This window comes from Maniola hyperantus, chromosome 9 (genome assembly GCF_902806685.2).
Source record: "Maniola hyperantus chromosome 9, iAphHyp1.2, whole genome shotgun sequence".
NCBI classification, from domain to species: Eukaryota; Metazoa; Arthropoda; class Insecta; order Lepidoptera; family Nymphalidae; genus Maniola; species Maniola hyperantus.
In genome coordinates, this window is record NC_048544.1 from 1,859,307 (window position 1) to 1,876,959 (window position 17,653).

The following is a 17,653-nucleotide window of genomic DNA, read 5'->3' on the forward strand; positions in this document are numbered from 1 at the left end:
AAAGTATTTTTAGATTAATGTAAGTCTCATAAGTGCTTTTAAAAGAATATGTGATGACTCTTTCATTAGTAGGTTTGATGCACAGAGTACATTAAATATAGAGGTATACTAACACTGAGAAATGAGAATCACAGAGTACTTTTTACACGCACCTATAACTTCTTGGAGAACAGTTATGTGCATTTTAATTAAATAATTAAATATCATTGCTTTAACGGTGATGGAAAACATCGTGTGGAAACCTGCATGCCTGAGAGTTCTCCAAAATGTTATCAAAGGTGTGTGAAGTGAAGTCTACCAATCCGCATTTGGCCAGCATGGTAGACTATGGCCAAAACTCTTCTCACACTCAAGATAACCGTACTCTATAGTGAGCCAGCGACAAGCTGAACATAATAGTATACCTTTGACTCCTTTGAGAACAATATGGAGAACTCTCAGGCATGCAGATTTCCTCATGATGTTTCCTTCACCGCTAAATCAAGTTAAGTATAATTAATTGTTTAAAACGCACATAACTCTTAGAGATGCGTACCTAGAATTGAACCCCCAACCTTCAATTATTCAGAGGTGGACATCCTAACCACTAGGCTCTTCGGGGAACTTCTAAAATTATTCCCCAAAGTAATGTCCAAAAGTCAAATCATTTTCTGATTTAATTGATTTAGCTTTGGAAATTACTTTGGAATTTAAATTATTTAGGCAAATAAAACAACAGTTTGATGATTTTTTTATGTATTCTTTTATTAAAGTAGATTAGATTCTGACATTTTAATTATATCACCATCTGCTTCTTATAAATCTAATCTGCCACTGTTCATTATTTTATTTGTCTCTGCACGGGGTCCAAGAGCTCGAGTTCACAACATATCCCAATCCATATCTTTGTCAGGATGAAGAAATGAATGCAGCACTGTATCACCTTTGCCTGAAAAAAAATTATGATAACTGAGTAAGTGACCACTGACTGTGTTGCTTAATCTATACCACTAGGCACTACCAGCTTCTGTTTAGGTATGACGTTGTCTGCGAAGACTTTAGAATCAGTGTATATGGTATCTTTGTTACTAATTTAGCTAATCCAAATTGTTTCTTTAAATATTTGTGGTGCGAAGGAGTAAGAAACATCCAAACTTTCATATGAAGAGCAACGTTTTAGGCAGCTCTAGATACATAAGGAAACATACTCAAGAAAGCACTTGTAGTGTGGAGGTACTTACTATGAAGTCATAACCACCAGTAGCAATGGACTCAATTTGTATAATAGGTACTTTATGAAACGCTGTTAAAACTCCTCTAACTTTTCGGAGTTTAATACCATTGTAACAACTAAATATCACTTGCTTAGCTGTGAAGGAAAAGGAAGATCGTGAGGAAACCCGCATGAGAGCCTTTACTTGTATTGAATTATAACGTTTGTTAACTTACGAGTTCTAACTTCCAAGCAGCCACAGTCCGTCAATAAGGGTCCCAATACTTAGGCAAATCAGTGCCCAGGCATTTGCGTATAAGTTCAGTGAGAAAAACTAAGTCTCCGGAGTCCGAGGAGCAAGCAAAGTTGCAGAATTAATCACAAAAACAAACGCGTAAACTAAGGAAAAACAACAAAAAATTGTACTTTGTGGTCTGGGGTTCTAAATAGTTACCACAGACTAACTACTTATTTGTAATAAGTAACGTAGCCAAATTTAGGAGACTGTTATGTCCATGTAAATTGCTAGATTACCAAGTGATTACCATAGATATTAGATTTAGTCGGGTTATAAATAGGTCCGTGCTACCAATACGTCATCAAAATGTCGATAATGACCAAATGCGATATAGTGCATTAGTCGTCCGCGATAGCAAATTTATCAACTGTAACAATCACGATTCTTAAGGATATTTCTATTGCGATGTCACATGTCAGTTTACGGCAATCGGCCTGCTGTAGGCCGATTGCCGTAAACTGACATGTGACATCGCAATAGAAATATCCTTAAGAATCGTGATCGTTACAGTTGATAAATTTGCTGAATCGACATCTGTCAAATATTAGGCTAGGCGTGCAGGCAGCGGGGCGATTGTCTAAAACCTGCATCAATCATTATTACAATATCAATTGTTCTGATTGGCTGAATTTGTGCGATTCTTGTTGCAACAATGAGCAACAATGCATTGTGGCCAATAGTGAGCGAGCATTAACCAATCAGAGATGATTGCGATCGTGACATTGTAGCTGTCAAACTACCGCGGTAGGGCCACCGATTGCCGTAAACTGACATGTGACATCGCAATAGAAATATCCTTAAGAATCGTGATCGTTACAGTTGATAAATTTGCTATCGCGGACGACTAATGCACTATATCGCATTTGGTCATTATCGACATTTTGATGACGTATTGGTAGCACGGACCTATTTATAACCCGACTAAATCGAATATCTATGGTAATCACTTGGTAATCTAGCAATTTACATGGACATAACAGTCTCCTAAATTTGGCTACGTTACTTATTACAAATAAGTAGTTAGTCTGTGGTAACTATTTAGAACCCCAGACCACAAAGTACAATTTTTTGTTGTTTTTCCTTAGTTTACGCGTTTGTTTTTTGTGAATAATTCTGCAACTTTGCTTGCTCCTCGGACTCCGGAGACTTAGTTTTTCTCACTGAACTTATACGCAAATGCCTGGGCACTGATTTGCCTAAGTATTGGGACCCTTATTGACGGACTGTGGCTGCTTGGAAGTTAGAACTCGTAAGTTAACAAACGTTATCATTCAATACAAGTAAAGGCTCTCATGCGGGTTTCCTCACGATCTTCCCTTTCCTTCACAGCTAAGCAAGTGATATTTAGTTGTTACAATGGTATTAAACTCCGAAAAGTTAGAGGAGTTTTAACAGCGTTTCATAAAGTACCTATTATACAAATTGAGTCCATTGCTACTGGTGGTTATGACTTCATAGTAAGTACCTCCACACTACAAGTGCTTTCTCGAGTATGTTTCCTTATGTATCTAGAGCTGCCTAAAACGTTGCTCTTCATATGAAAGTTTGGATGTTTCTTACTCCTTCGCACCACAAATATTTAAAGAAACAATTTGGATTAGCTAAATTAGTAACAAAGATACCATATACACTGATTCTAAAGTCTTCGCAGACAACGTCATACCTAAACAGAAGCTGGTAGTGCCTAGTGGTATAGATTAAGCAACACAGTCAGTGGTCACTTACTCAGTTATCATAATTTTTTTTCAGGCAAAGGTGATACAGTGCTGCATTCATTTCTTCATCCTGACAAAGGTATGGATTGGAATATGTTGTGAACATGAGCTCTTGGACCCCGTGCAGACACAAATAAAATAATGAACGGTGCCAGATTAGATTTATAAGAAGCAGATGGTGATATAATTAAAATGTCAGAATCTAATCTACTTTAATAAAAGAATACATAAAAAATCATCAAACTGTTGTTTTATTTGCCTAAATAATTTAAATTCCAAAGTAATTTCTAAAGCTAAATCAATTAAATCAGAAAATGATTTGACTTTTGGACAAGTTCCCCGAAGAGCCTAGTGGTTAGGATGTCCACCTCTGAATAATTGAAGGTTGGGGGTTCAATTCTAGGTACGCATCTCTAAGAGTTATGTGCGTTTTAAACAATTAATTATACTTAACTTGATTTAGCGGTGAAGGAAATATCATGAGGAAATCTGCATGCCTGAGAGTTCTCCATATTGTTCTCAAAGGAGTCAAAGGTATACTATTATGTTCAGCTTGTCGCTGGCTCACTATAGAGTACGGTTCTCTTGAGTGTGAGAAGAGTTTTGGCCATAGTCTACCATGCTGGCCAAATGCGGATTGGTAGACTTCACTTCACACACCTTCGATAACATTTTGGAGAACTCTCAGGCATGCAGGTTTCCACACGATGTTTTCCATCACCGTTAAAGCAATGATATTTAATTATTTAGTTAAAATGCATATAACTGTTCTCCAAGAAGTTATAGGTGCGTGTAAAAAGTACTCTGTGATTCTCATTTCTCAGTGTTAGTATACCTCTATATTTAATGTACTCTGTGCATCAAACCTACTAATGAAAGAGTCATCACATATTCTTTTAAAAGTACTTATGAGACTTACATTAATCTAAAAATACTTTTATACTATTATACTAGCTTCTAAAATTAATAATTGATTTCTTATCTAGCAGAAGAATTACTATAGCCTTTTTTAATCCCTTTCATAACTTTATTTTAATTAATATGAGTAGTAAAACGATTTGCGGATAGCTTATGTCACTGATAAAAACACCTCTCGAGTTGTTTCAATGAAAACCTCATTTGACGTAACATTTGTCGAGGTTCTTATATGACATCAAACTTCAAAACGCGTCCGCAATAGCATTTTTCATACAATAAATTTTATCGATAGTGTAAATGAATTGTCAAAACATTTTTTTGTCCACATCTATCCTTTGTGGACTGTCTCACCGAACCGTGATAGGAAAACCATATTTTGACATTGATGCTGTCATTAAATGATAGATGCAGTCGATTCGCAATCGGCCTGGATGTGAAATCAATGACACCTATATACCCCATCCGTGGAAATAAGTTAGTAAATATTATAGCGCTCTCTCTGTTAACTACGTACTCACATACAAATAATAGATGCAAAAATCTATTGTGGGCATTAACCATTTTGAGTCACCAATCAATCACAAACATGTTTTCAAAAAACATTTGAAATTCAATTCGCAAATGTTTTCAAAAAACATTACAAATTCAATTAGAGAACATAGTTTCGTTTGTTTTTGGTTAGTGACTCAAAACAGTTAATGCCCACTGAGATTTTTGCCTTTGTCATATTTTGTATGGGATTATGTAACAGAGACAGCGCTATAGTAACTTCTTTCCGTGGATAGGGTAGTCGTGTCATAGCCTACCTAGGGTCAAATGTAGCGCTATCAAAACAGTGGTGGCTACACGATCGCATCAAGATACTGCCAAAAATCTATAGCAAGACCAGAATCTCATAGCAAATAGGCATAGGCAAATTTTCGGCATAATCAAAAAAATTATGTATTTAAAAAAACCGGCCAAGTGCGAGTCAAACTCGCGCACTGAGAGTTCCGTAGTACAATCGTATTTTATCGACATTTTGCACGATAAATCAAAAACTATTATGCCTAAAAATAAATAAAAATCAGTTTTAGAATGTACAATTAAAGCCCTTTCATATGATACCCCACTTGGTATAGTAATCTTACTTTGAAAGTTGAAAATAGCAACATTTGTTTATGACAACAATTTAATTTTTTGTGTGTGATGTAACCACAAATTCATGGTTTTCATATTTTCCCCAAATGCCAGCTATAAGATCTACCTACCTGCAAATTTCATGATTCTAGGTCAACGGGAAGTACCCTGTAGGTTTCTTGACAGACAGACAGATAACGAAGTGATCCTATAAGGGTACCGTTTTTCCTTTTGAGGTACGGAACCCTAAAAAACAAATAACTTTAAACACTGAGTAACAAATAATATTGTTACTCAGTGTCATAACACTGAGTAACAATATTCACCACAGAGTACCTACTATACAGCGTGTAACCAGAACGTTGGTAAAAATGAAGACAGATGATAGTTACTGATGATATGATACCACAAAAAAAAACGCGAAAAAAATTTATTAAAAAATCCTATAATTTTGTAAGAGTTTACGATATATTAGAAATAAAACATCTGACTGACGCTAGAGGTCAACGAATGTTGTGAAAGTCCACTCGGAGTCAGTGCCGTGCCGTGTCGTAGGTGGGGCATTGACCCGAGTTTTGCACGCTATACATTGCGGGTTTGAAAAATTCTAAATCACAAAAAGTACAATACGAGACTAATGGTTATTGGTATTGAATTGTGTTTATTTCAATTTCAAAGCCTTTATTTATTTCCTTATCTTAATAGGCTACTTGACAATTTTTTTAAGTTGGTCTTAAATGGTTAATATTTGTCCTATTATATCAAAAAAATTAACACTATATTTTTTTGCGCCCTAAAAACCGTAAAACTTTAATTTAAAAAAATATTTTTCTTAGACAGGTGATTATTTAATTTGTTTTATTTCATTGTGTTTATGTAGTGTAACAATTATATCCTGTATACATCGAATATTCACAGAGTACAGTGTTGCTAACTTTGGAATCTCATTTCCGTATTTGACAAGAGATTGGTCTACCTATACAGTCACTCCAGTCTCTAGAGTCTACTTACATGCTACATTAAAATAGTACTTATAATTTTAATATCTTTAAGTACGAAAAGATTATTTATTTATCACAGGTGATCACTAAGGTACAGGGTTCACAGAAAATCACACTATAACTAATACAATAATTTTGATTTTGGTCCAAATAAAACTAGACTCGGGTCGTCGGGTTTCTTAGTGAAATACATTATAACTTCAATCCATGTGACGTCAAAGTCGGCGTTGGCAAATTCATCATGGCGGCTATATAGCTTCATGCGTTTCGAATATTTGTAGAACAGTGGCCCTACCGCGGTTGTTTGACAGCTACAATGTCACGATCGCAATCATCTCTGATTGGTTAATGCTCGCTCACTATTGGCCACAATGCATTGTTGCAATAAGAATAGCACAAATTCAGCCAATCAGAACAAATGAGATTGTAATTGAAATTCGTTGAATAATTTTAAAAACTGAAATTTACGTTTTTCGATTGCTTATTTATTGCCAATACTACCTTGTTTATACATTTTTTAGATTTTTTCTCGCTTGTTGTAAAATACCCTACTGCGATTGTAGCAATGTGATAATGACAACAATACTTAGGCCCTCAGTGCCAAGTGAACACGCAATGGCAGAGAAGAAGATACCCCGACGCGACTATAAGATGTCCGATCATGATGGGGAAGCCGAGCTTGAAGAATTGAATGAAGGTGAACCGGTAACCGTGCTGCTCCGCTACGCCCGCGCACACCACGTTAGCGCTTGCGCCGATTAGGGTGCCGTTACCTAGACAAAAAAACTAAATTAAAAAATCATACTTCATATAGCTGATGCCAACGACTTGGTGCGCGTGGATTTAGGGTTTAAAAACACCTGAAAAATAGATTTTCTTGGATAAAACTAAATCCATGCAAAAAATCAAGTCGATCCGTTAGGTTGTGACGTTGTAAATTTTGAACTACTAACTAGCGTTTCGCTTTTAATAAAAATCTATTTTGTTCAAAGTATGTTGGTGCCACCTAGCATCAAGGTGCAGAACTACGCGTGGGTCGATGTTCAGAGTTCATTCGAGCCACAATAGATGGCGTTTGTTTCGTTGTCAATTGTCGTAAAAATAAAACAAAATAATTAAATAAAACCATAATATCATTTGTTTATTGTTAAGTCATTAACAAAACGGTTCTTATAATATATCCTTAGGTTCCGCAAATATTCAAAAATGAATTGGCTTTATGATCAAACTAAATGAGAGCGGCCACACTCGGGTTGCGTCAGGCAACACCGATTGGTGAGATTTAGAATTTTTCTGGAGTCAACATGTGAAGACGAATTTTTTTCGTTCCAGGAAAATCTCACTTTTTTTTGCCCATGGCTTCGCCTGGGAAAATACAATAGTTATAAATTTAATCATCCTAACGTATTTCAATGTTTCATCAATTATGGTGAGTGAAAAATCAAGTAATGTGGATTCGACAAAATGGCGGTTTGGTTAGAGAAAATCCTAATTTCATGATTTTCCCTTTCAGTTCCAGTTATTTTACCTTCCCAAATAAATGAGGATAATGGGTTGTGGGGGACTCCTGAAAACCATTGGTGGCCAGGAGTTCAATAGGTGAGTTGTGTTTGATCGGGAAAATTCCACGTGTCGAAATTTTCACACAGCACAAATTATAATCTTGTTTTTCTTTGTTGCAGGGTTTCCGTTTGCGTTTCCGTTTTCCGTTTGCGTTTCCGTTTTTAGTTTTCGGTTTTCGTATTTATTTCTTTTGCACATTCACGTTGGCAACTTAATTTCTATGGATAAGACTTGGTGAAAATCTTTGTAATGAAACATTTCGGTTGTGAAGAATCAAATAAATTGAGTTTTGGATCTTGGCCGATGCCGTCCAGCTACATTGCAGTCTTCGCACCTACAAGTAAGCAAATGTTTGTATCCTGGAACAGTTTAGTGAACCTTCTTAGTGTATGTGTACAGTAAGAACCCTGTCTTTACTACTGAGCTTTTATTTTGAAACAATTTTATGAATTTTACTGTGTCATTGTCTATTCCATGCCAATGGCATCTTAAATTTAAAACATAGATCTTATGTACTATCTACCTAAGTCATTCTAATGTATCTAAATTAAGTCTTGGCATTAAGCTAGAATAACTAAGCATTATTAGCCATCATTCTGTATTAAGCGACCCCGGTAAAAGTTACATTAAAAACAATTTTGCCTAACATCTAGCAAATTTCATTTATAACACCTCATATGCATTACAAGGGAGTCGACGGCTAGCTTCTATTCTTTACTAGGTAGATAGATCAAGTAAAGTAAATTAAAATTATTTTTTTTTCCTCTAATCTTTGTAAGGTGGTAGATTATTCCGTATCCGGGTATATTTCTATTCCGCCCGATTTACCACCCTTACAAATGGCGCCCGAACGTTTTTTTATATAGTTATTTCAGTATATTTTGAGAAATTTTGTGAATTTTATGAAATGTACTCCGCTGATTGTACAATTTTCTAAGTAGTGACACATTGCAAAGAGCACTAAGCTGTTTTTTTATGGTTAACTAACTAAATAATAACTAATAGTTAGAAATTTTGTTTGATAGTTTAAGTAATTTTCTGAGTATAGTCCAACATTGGTTTTTTTTTTCTTATTTAATTAACACATTATAAATGGTGCTTATGCCGTTCAATTATGTTATTTGACTTACCTTGGAGGTGTATAAGTGAATGTTTGCCTTCAGTTTAGTAATAAACATTGCTTAACTGAGTTGTTGTTGGGTATTGCTTTCAATAGTAAGTACATCTTATGTTTGAAAATTCCGGTAACTTAGTATAATTAAAGTTTTGAAACGCTATGTCCTGTTAACTAGTTACACACATACATTTATAAATACTAAGAGTTACAACTTGTGAAACCAAATATATAAACTATATTCAGAGATTACATTAAGTTCAAGTATGAAGTTATGAACAATTTTTTTTTCAGTGACTTGATACTTCATTATTTTGTTGAAATTTTGTTTAGAGCTGTGTTAAGGTTATGATAAAAGCTACTTCACACACAAAACATGTTAAGTTTAAGTGAATGCTGGTAGTTTAAAGTGACATTTAGAAACAGATTTTGTTGTATTTTAGGTTATGTGTTAAAAGTGTAAAGTAACAGTCATCAAACCATTGCACAATCTCTTTGTTTTTTTTTGAAAGATAATATGCTAGTCAGAGTTCATTGCAACTTTGCTGCCTGTTTACTTTTGTAATTGTAAAGGTTGTAACACACTGTGTACTCATAAAGGTGATACTGCACCTTACAATCATTTATTCAATTTTGGGAAGTTTATTTTGTTATATTTTGTTTACTATAGTAATAATATGTGCTTGTATTATTAACAATATTTTGGAATAGGAACATAATTGATAAAATAGGTTAGGATAGACTTAAGAATATTGTTTTTGTTGTGTATTTTGCTTGTGTATATTTAATAGTTTAAATAACTTCTTTTGTGTTTGTGTTTAACCAATTTGTATAAGGCTAAACATAGACAGTTACACAAGCTCGATATTTTGTTAAATGTGTTTTGACTTAACACAATGGAACAGACTTTTGCCCAGTTTCATTCACTTTTGAAGGACGAATTGTGTTATGAGGTATCCATTCGTTCCGAAACTCCAGCACCTACAGTGCTAGGTTTAAAGAAACAGTTAAAACAATTAATTCAGGAAATTCCTTCTGAATCAATTTTAGAGACGGATTTCACTTCTGAAAGTGAGTTAGGGGTTATTACTAAAAAACTTCAAGACTTAGAAGATTTATTAAAAAAGTGTTCTGACACTAAAGATAGACATGCCCTCTGTAGGTCTAAAGCTTTAGCTTCACATTTGTACTTTAGAATTTTGAGAATACAGTGTTCCGAACTCAGCTTAATAAGTAGGAAGAGTGAATTACATACAAAGTTGCAGAGTTTGATTTCCAGATTAGATGCTGACAATGAGTCGTCTCACGACGAATCACTGGATTCCGAGAGTACCGCCGTTGACTGCACTGGTGATAAAAATGTTGCCAAGTGGAAGTTAAATTTCAACGGACAGGGTGATCCGCGCAGTTTCATCGAACGCGTTGAGGAATATAAAAGATCTTATGGCGTTTCAGATGGAAAATTATTTGTTTCTGCATTTCATCTTTTTACAGGCCGAGCATTGTTGTTGAAGATTGCAACAGCCATTGGCTCGAGACATCGAAACAGCTCGCTAGGAACATTACTTTTGCCAGACTAGCGCTCACGCCGGGCAACTTTTATCTATTTTTTACATTTACGAGATTAAAAGCTAATAGCTCGATACAATCGCTACTATTGCGAGACCTACGCTCGCGGTGGTCATTTTTTTTGCCATTTTTTATGTACCTACAATGTTTAAAATCTACTTTGCGGGACCTCTTCCCAGACTATGCTGTGTAATGTAATATTATTTTGTTACCATAGTAGAAATCTATTTAAATTATATATCGAATCAAAGATAAGAGAAAAACCTGTATGAACACTCGTTTTCGATACTTACTTATTAGATGCATGCTTAGATACTAAATAGAACTTATTGTACATACCTACTTGTAAGATGCTAGATAGGACATAAGAAATAATGTAAATTCTTTCATTTTAAGACTAATTTTATATACTTACTCATTGGGCAAACAGCCACCCCCTTTTAAAAATGTATAGAGGCATCGCCATCTCCTTTCATAATTAACATAAGCATTTTTATTAAAATACTACCAAAACTGTGTAACACTTACTCTCCCATAGCTGTAAGTTACCGCTTCAATTGTTAAGATTAGACTGGGAGCCATATTTACCCCCACCACACAAATTCGCTTTGTATGATTTTTTCAATAAAGAGTTTCGGAATTTCGAACGCCTCCGACCGAATAAAAGCGGGCACTTTCAGTGCTCGACACGCTCTCGTGAGGACGACTCGGACTCGACATTGATTGACAAGGAGCCTCACTCCAAGACCCAACCTGGGCCTTCAGCCCCAAAACCTATACCGACCGACGCTAAGGAGCCTCACTCCGAAACGTCCCCAGCCTCCTCTGAAACAGAGGAATTCACGACGGTGCAAACGAAGGCCCAGAAGCGAAAGCTGAAGGCCTCCAAGTCCCACGCAAACCCACCTAAAAAGGTGGGCGTTGCAGCCCCTTCAGGGCCCGGTACTCAACCCACAACCTCCCAGGCAACCCCCGAGGAGGAGTCGGAAGACTCCCCCATGGAGGATTCGCCAAGGGAAAAGGTCCCTCCCCTTTTTATTAGGGAAAAACTCAGCTGGCAGCGCATCTTGCCACTGTTAGACCAGCGGGGCATCTCGTTCACGAGTGCCCGCTCGACCGCCATTGGAATCAAAGTCCAATGTCCGACTTCAGGCGACCATCGCCTCCTCACCAAGACTCTCCGTCAAGAGAATGTAGGGTTCCATACCTACGCTCTTCCCGACGAACGCGTTCTACGCGTAGTCATTCGCGGCCTTCCGAAGGAGCTCGATACAGAGCTCATCAAGACAGACCTCCTTTCCCAGGAGCTGCCAGTCCTGGAGGTTCACAGGATGTATCATCCTAGAACCAAAGTCCCTTACGAGATGGTGCTCGTAACTTTAGAACTTTCCCCCGCGGGTAAAAAAGTTAATAATATAACCTCAGTGTGTCGCCTTACTGGCCTCAAAATAGAGCCCCCCCGTAACCGCGGCAGGATGGGCCAATGCCATCGCTGCCAGATGTACGGCCATTCCGCAAGGAATTGTTTCGCCCACCCTAGGTGCGTAAAGTGCCTAGGGGACCACGGCACCTCCGACTGCCCCAGGAAGCAACCAACCGAGGAGCCCCCGAGCTGTGTTCTTTGCAGGTCTCAAGGGCATACCGCGAACTATCGCGGATGCCCTAAAGCCCCCAAGGAGCAAAAGCGAAGGGTCAAACCGGCCGGCCGCAAACCTACTGCAGCTCCCCAACCCACCCAAAAATTCGTCCCTGCGCCGGCTCCGGCCACCAACGCATGGGACAAACCCCTTCCCAGGACTAACCCTCCTGCGCCCAAGCCCACCCAGGCACCCCCGGCCAAGCCCGCCCAACCAGCCCCGGCCAAGCCCGCCCAACCAGCCCCGGCCAAGGCTTCCGCGTCTACGCCTAAGCCCCAGCCCCAGCCAGAGCAACCGCTCCATACATCCGCAGCGGCAAACGCTGCGGATAATCTCAAATTAATAGAAACCGTCCTCGCCTCTATTGACATAGTGGAGATGGAAATTTTCGCCCGGACCTTCAGGGAAGATCCCAAAACAGCCATTACCCAACACTTGGGTCTACTCATCTCCATAAATAACCTTAAAAACCTATAATGGATAGTACAACCAAAGGTAGATTAAAACCTCACTCCTTAGTGGTCGCGTTTTACAACGCGAACGGCCTTATCGACCAAATGGACGAAGTCCGCGAGTTTGTATGTGCACATCAAACCGACATTCTCCTAGTGCAAGAGACCTTCTTGAAACCTAGTAGAAGTAATCCCAGAATTGCTAATTTTAATATAGTCAGAAACGACAGGGCCACTGCTAAGGGTGGCACTGCTATATACTACAGAAGGGCTCTTCACTGCACTCCTCTCGATCCTCCACAACTAACCAATATGGAAGCGTCCATATGTCAGGTGAGTATGACTGGCCATCCGTCGGTCATACTAGCATCCGTCTATCTCTCTCCCTCGAAAGATCTGTTAGAAAGTGACATCCGCGCACTTCTCTCATTAGGAGACTCCGTTATCGTGGCCGGAGACCTTAACGCCAAACATCAAAGTTGGAATTGCCGCTCCCCGAACTCACGAGGACGCCAACTCGAAAGACTGACGCACCGCCCCGATCTTAACTTCATAGTTATAGCCCCTGACACACCGACTCGTTATCCAATGACCGACAATTCAACAGACAGACCGGACATACTCGATATAGCTCTTCTAAAGAACATCGCCCTTCAGGTGAGTCCTTTGGAGGTGCTGTCCGAGCTAGGTTCAGACCACCGTCCCGTCCTAATGCGGCTAGGACCCCCGCCCACCGCGGCCCCCCCGACCAAAACAGTCATTGATTTCAAGAAGCTCTCAGAGCATCTTAAGTCTATAGACTCAGTGCACATCTCTCAAATTCCTGACATTATAGGTAGTCTAGATGAAGCGCATGCAGCCTCACTGCACCTTACTAATCACATCCGCGATGCTCTAAGCGCCTGCTCCCGACAGATGCCGAACGGTTTCACCCGTCGACAGTTGCCGGACGACGCCAGAGAGCTCATCACAATCAAAAACGCTAAACGTAGAGCCCATGACGCATGTCCTAACGCCGACAACCGGAGAGAACTCTGGAGAGCCCAGAGGGAGGTAAAGGCTCGCCTTGCCGAACTCCGCGACGAACAATGGGACAGGAAGCTGAGTGAGCTCAAGCCATCGCATGTAGCCTACTACAGCCTGGCGAGAGCTCTCAAAGCCGACCCTGTCTCGGCCACTCCTCCGCTTTTACGTCCCAATCAACCGCCCGCCTTTGAAGATGTCGATAAGGCCGAATGCTTGGCCGATAGCTTAGAAGCCCAATGCTCCCCGAGCACCATCTCTGTAGACAAGTCCCATATAGAACTAGTCGAAAACAAACTAGCATTTATCTTCTCTTCCGCCCCAGGTGGCGATCCAATCCTCCCGACGAATAGCGGCGAAGTTCGTCAAATTATCAAAGAATTTCACGCAAAAAAAGCCCCAGGCCCTGACTCTATTAATAACAAAACTCTAAAGTTACTCCCCGACGTATTAATCAACCTCCTGGTTGTCATTTTCAACACCCTCATGGCGGGATGCTCCTTCCCCGACAGGTGGAAAGAAGCTACCGTTATAGGCATCCCCAAGCCAGGGAAACCTAGGAACCTCCCTACTAGCTACCGCCCCATTAGTTTGCTCAACACCCTTGGCAAGGTGTATGAGAAAGTCATCCTCAATCGACTTAGGTCCGTCGTAGAGGAGAAAAACCTCCTCAACGACGAGCAATTTGGCTTTCGAACCAGACACTCATGTGTTCATCAAGTGCACCGCCTCACGGAGCACATCCTTCTCGGTTTCAACCGATTCAAAACGAGAGGTATCCCAACGGGAGCCCTCTTCTTCGATGTAGCCAAAGCCTTCGACAAGGTGTGGCACGCCGGCTTGATCTACAAGCTTTACCATCTAGGCGTGCCCGAAAGACTCGTACGTTTACTACGAGAATTTCTCACCAATCGAACTTTCCGCTACCGTCTGGATGGAACCCTATCCTCCCCAAGACCTCTTCGAGCAGGAGTCCCTCAGGGCTCCCTGCTCTCGCCACTTTTGTACGCGCTGTACACCAGCGACATTCCCAGATCCCCTCATGTTCATATAGCCCAGTTCGCGGATGACACCGCTCTATACAGCTCCGACTTAAACTACCGGAACGTTAAAGCTCGACTCCAAAAGGCAGTCAGTAGCCTAGGCCACTGGTTCCGCCTTTGGAGGATAGAGGTTAACCCGGAGAAAAGCGCAGCAGTGCTCTTTCAAAAGTCCAAAAGGAAATCACAATACAAACTTCGACAGACTGAAATAACTCTTTACGACCGCCCCATTCCCTGGCAAACTAATACCAAGTACTTGGGTGTAACCTTTGATGATAAGATGAGCTTCGCCGCGCACATTCGTAGAGTCCGCAAGAACGCAGCGTATGTGCTCTCCCGTCTTTACCCCATGATTTGCGCAAAGAGCAAAATGTCACTTCGACATAAAGTCACGCTATACAAAACGTGCATCCGCCCAATAATGTCTTATGCCTGTGTTGCATTTGCACACCTGCCGCCCTCCTCTCTCAAACCTCTCCAAGTCCTACAGAATAAGTTTATGCGTACGGCCACTGGCTCCCCGTGGTACATGCGCAACGTGGACCTCCACAGAGACCTCCAACTCCCGACAATAGCTCATTACTTTAAACAGCTTTCCAAAAATTATTTTGAGAAAGCCATTAGACACCCCAACCCCCTAATAGTTGAGGCAGCGACTTACACCCCTGACCGAAACGATCCCCCAGATAAAAGACGCCCTAAGCACGTCCTTAACGACCCCGACGATCAAATCATGACCGACAATGCACCCTATCTCGTAGGGCTACACAATTCAACCTCATCACAGCGTCTTCGCCGGCGAAGACGAGGTCCCCGATTTCTAACGTCACCCGGACGTGGGCTCACGCCACGGCCTCGGGGGCGTACGGACTAACCAACAAAACCGACAAATCCACCCATCCCAACGTCATCCTAAGCCGTGGTCCGAGCCTCACAGGAGGCGCCCTTAGGAGGACGTTGCCCCCCGACCTCTCGAATTATTTCTTCGAGCCCTAGGGCTCACCCCCAGGCGGAGCTTCGCGCTCGCCAACCCCCCCGGTGACGCTGTAGCGGCCAATAGGGCCTACGCAGCATAGTCAATCCGAAACAACACAAAAAATGCTCGACACGCACTTCCACTCTACGGCTCGAGGCGAGCGGACTTCCGTCCGCCAAACAAGAAAAAGGTGTTTTACTTCACCCCTCCCCGCTGTGGTCTCTGATCAACCGATCCACCACAGTGCATGGTCCATCGAGCGCCGGATAATAAGAAGCTGGCAACAACAATCAACATCGAGCCGTCAAGAAGTCAACGTCACCAGAAGTCTGCCTAGCTGAGAAAAGGAATCCATCACGAGCTGCGGTGCATTGAAGTGGACTCCGAAGAGTGCCGCCGAAGACGCAACAAGTGAGAAGATCGTTTCGTCGACTACAGACTCGAAGGCCGACAAGCAGAGGAAGAGGAATCCAACACGCTGCGGGTGCATTGAAGTGGGCTCCGAAGAGCACCGCCGAAGACCGCAACCGTGGGAAGATCGCTTCGCTCCGCAAGACCTTCACAGTTCGAAGTACAAGAAAAGGTATCGACCCATCGCTGCGGGTGCATTGACGTGGGGCTCCGACGAGTTCCGCTGAAGACCGCGAAGCCTGTTGGGGAGGTCGTTTCTTTACAGCGAACACCCTAAGCGGTTTTACCGCGCTTTTCTGTCTGCCACCTAACGGTGCCAAACGGCAGACAGTTAAGTCAACGCCTCACGGCGGGAGCAGTATACCGGACGATACTGCCAGCTTGCCTTCATTGGCTGTTAGTCTGGAACAGTCCGACCGCGCCAGTACGGTGCACGTGAGTTGGTGGCCTCCTGGAGGGCCCGCACTAGGGTAGTCGAGCGTTCCTCTCGCTACCTGCGCACACCAACCGCGTGTTACTCTCTGCTGGGCGGTTCCTACCCCTACCCACTCCTCACTTTCCATCCCTGGGAGAGCGTGTTCCTCGGGACCACTCGAACAGGTCTGATAGGGCCGATAGGGAGGTAGGGAACGTAGGGACGTAGGGAACGTAGGGAAAAGAAGACCAAAGATGAGCCACGTCGAAACAAGGAGCAAGAAGGCCAAGAAGGACTCATCCGAGGAAGAATCAACACAAACTAACAGTACGGACGTTACTGGCAACACAAAAAGCACGGAAGACTCCGACCGAACCGCCAGTACCGACCAAACGGAAAACACAGAAGAAACTATAACTATGGAAAAGAAACAATCTAGAAGAAAAGCTGGTTCACGCACCTCTGTAAGCAGACGCGCCGAACTACAAGCTAGCATACAAGCCCAGGAAAAAAGACTAGAGGCAGCAAAAATCGAGGCCGAGCTAGCCCAAAAAAGACTAGAGCTAGCACAACTAGCAGACAGCTCTGACCAAGAGGAAGACCCAGAACAGATCGAGAGAGTAAACAATTGGGTCAACAAAAACCCAACGACCCCTCGCGAGAACGATGCTGGAATAGAAAACCTAATGAAAGCCTTCCAACAACACAAAATAGAAGTCGCACCTAGAAAACCACCAACCTACATGAGCGACCTTCCATACTTCGACGGGGATCCCATCAACTGGATCCCATTTAGCAAACATTTCACCAGCACAGCATCACACTTCATGGACATAGAGAATATAGCTAGAATAAGAAGAGCCCTCAAAGGACAAGCCAAAGAAGCAGTGAAGTCACTCTTATATACGAGTTCAACACCAGACAACATTCTGAAGGAACTGGAAAGACGATTCGGACAACCAACATACATCATAAAGGGACTACTAGCTGAACTACACAAGCTACCTAAAATGACGGAAGACCTGAGAGGTATAGGAGCCTTCGCCAGCGCAGTATTTAATGCAGTGGACACCATCAAACAACTAGACCGAACAGAATATCTATATGCCACCGAAATAGCCGACAAAATCATCGACAAGATGAATACGCTAGTCAGATTCAGATGGCAGGAGTTTAGAGCAGACAGAAAGAGAGAGCCTACCCTCAG

At 41.5% G+C, this 17,653-nt stretch overlaps 1 protein-coding gene across 5 annotated transcripts in view; it reads right to left on the reverse strand.

Moving 5' to 3' along the window:
• Nucleotides 1-1,933: 1,933 nt before the first annotated feature.
• Nucleotides 1,934-17,653, reverse strand: part of LOC117985511 (P protein-like) — a 57,687-nt gene continuing 41,967 nt past the window's right edge. For all 5 annotated transcript variants that reach the window (XM_069500995.1, XM_034972250.2, XM_069500993.1 and 2 more), the window contains exon 17: nt 1,934-7,016. In XM_069500995.1, coding sequence (XP_069357096.1) covers nt 6,838-7,016 — 179 coding nt within the window. In that variant the 3' untranslated portion in view covers nt 1,934-6,837. The remainder of the gene's footprint in view (nt 7,017-17,653) is intronic.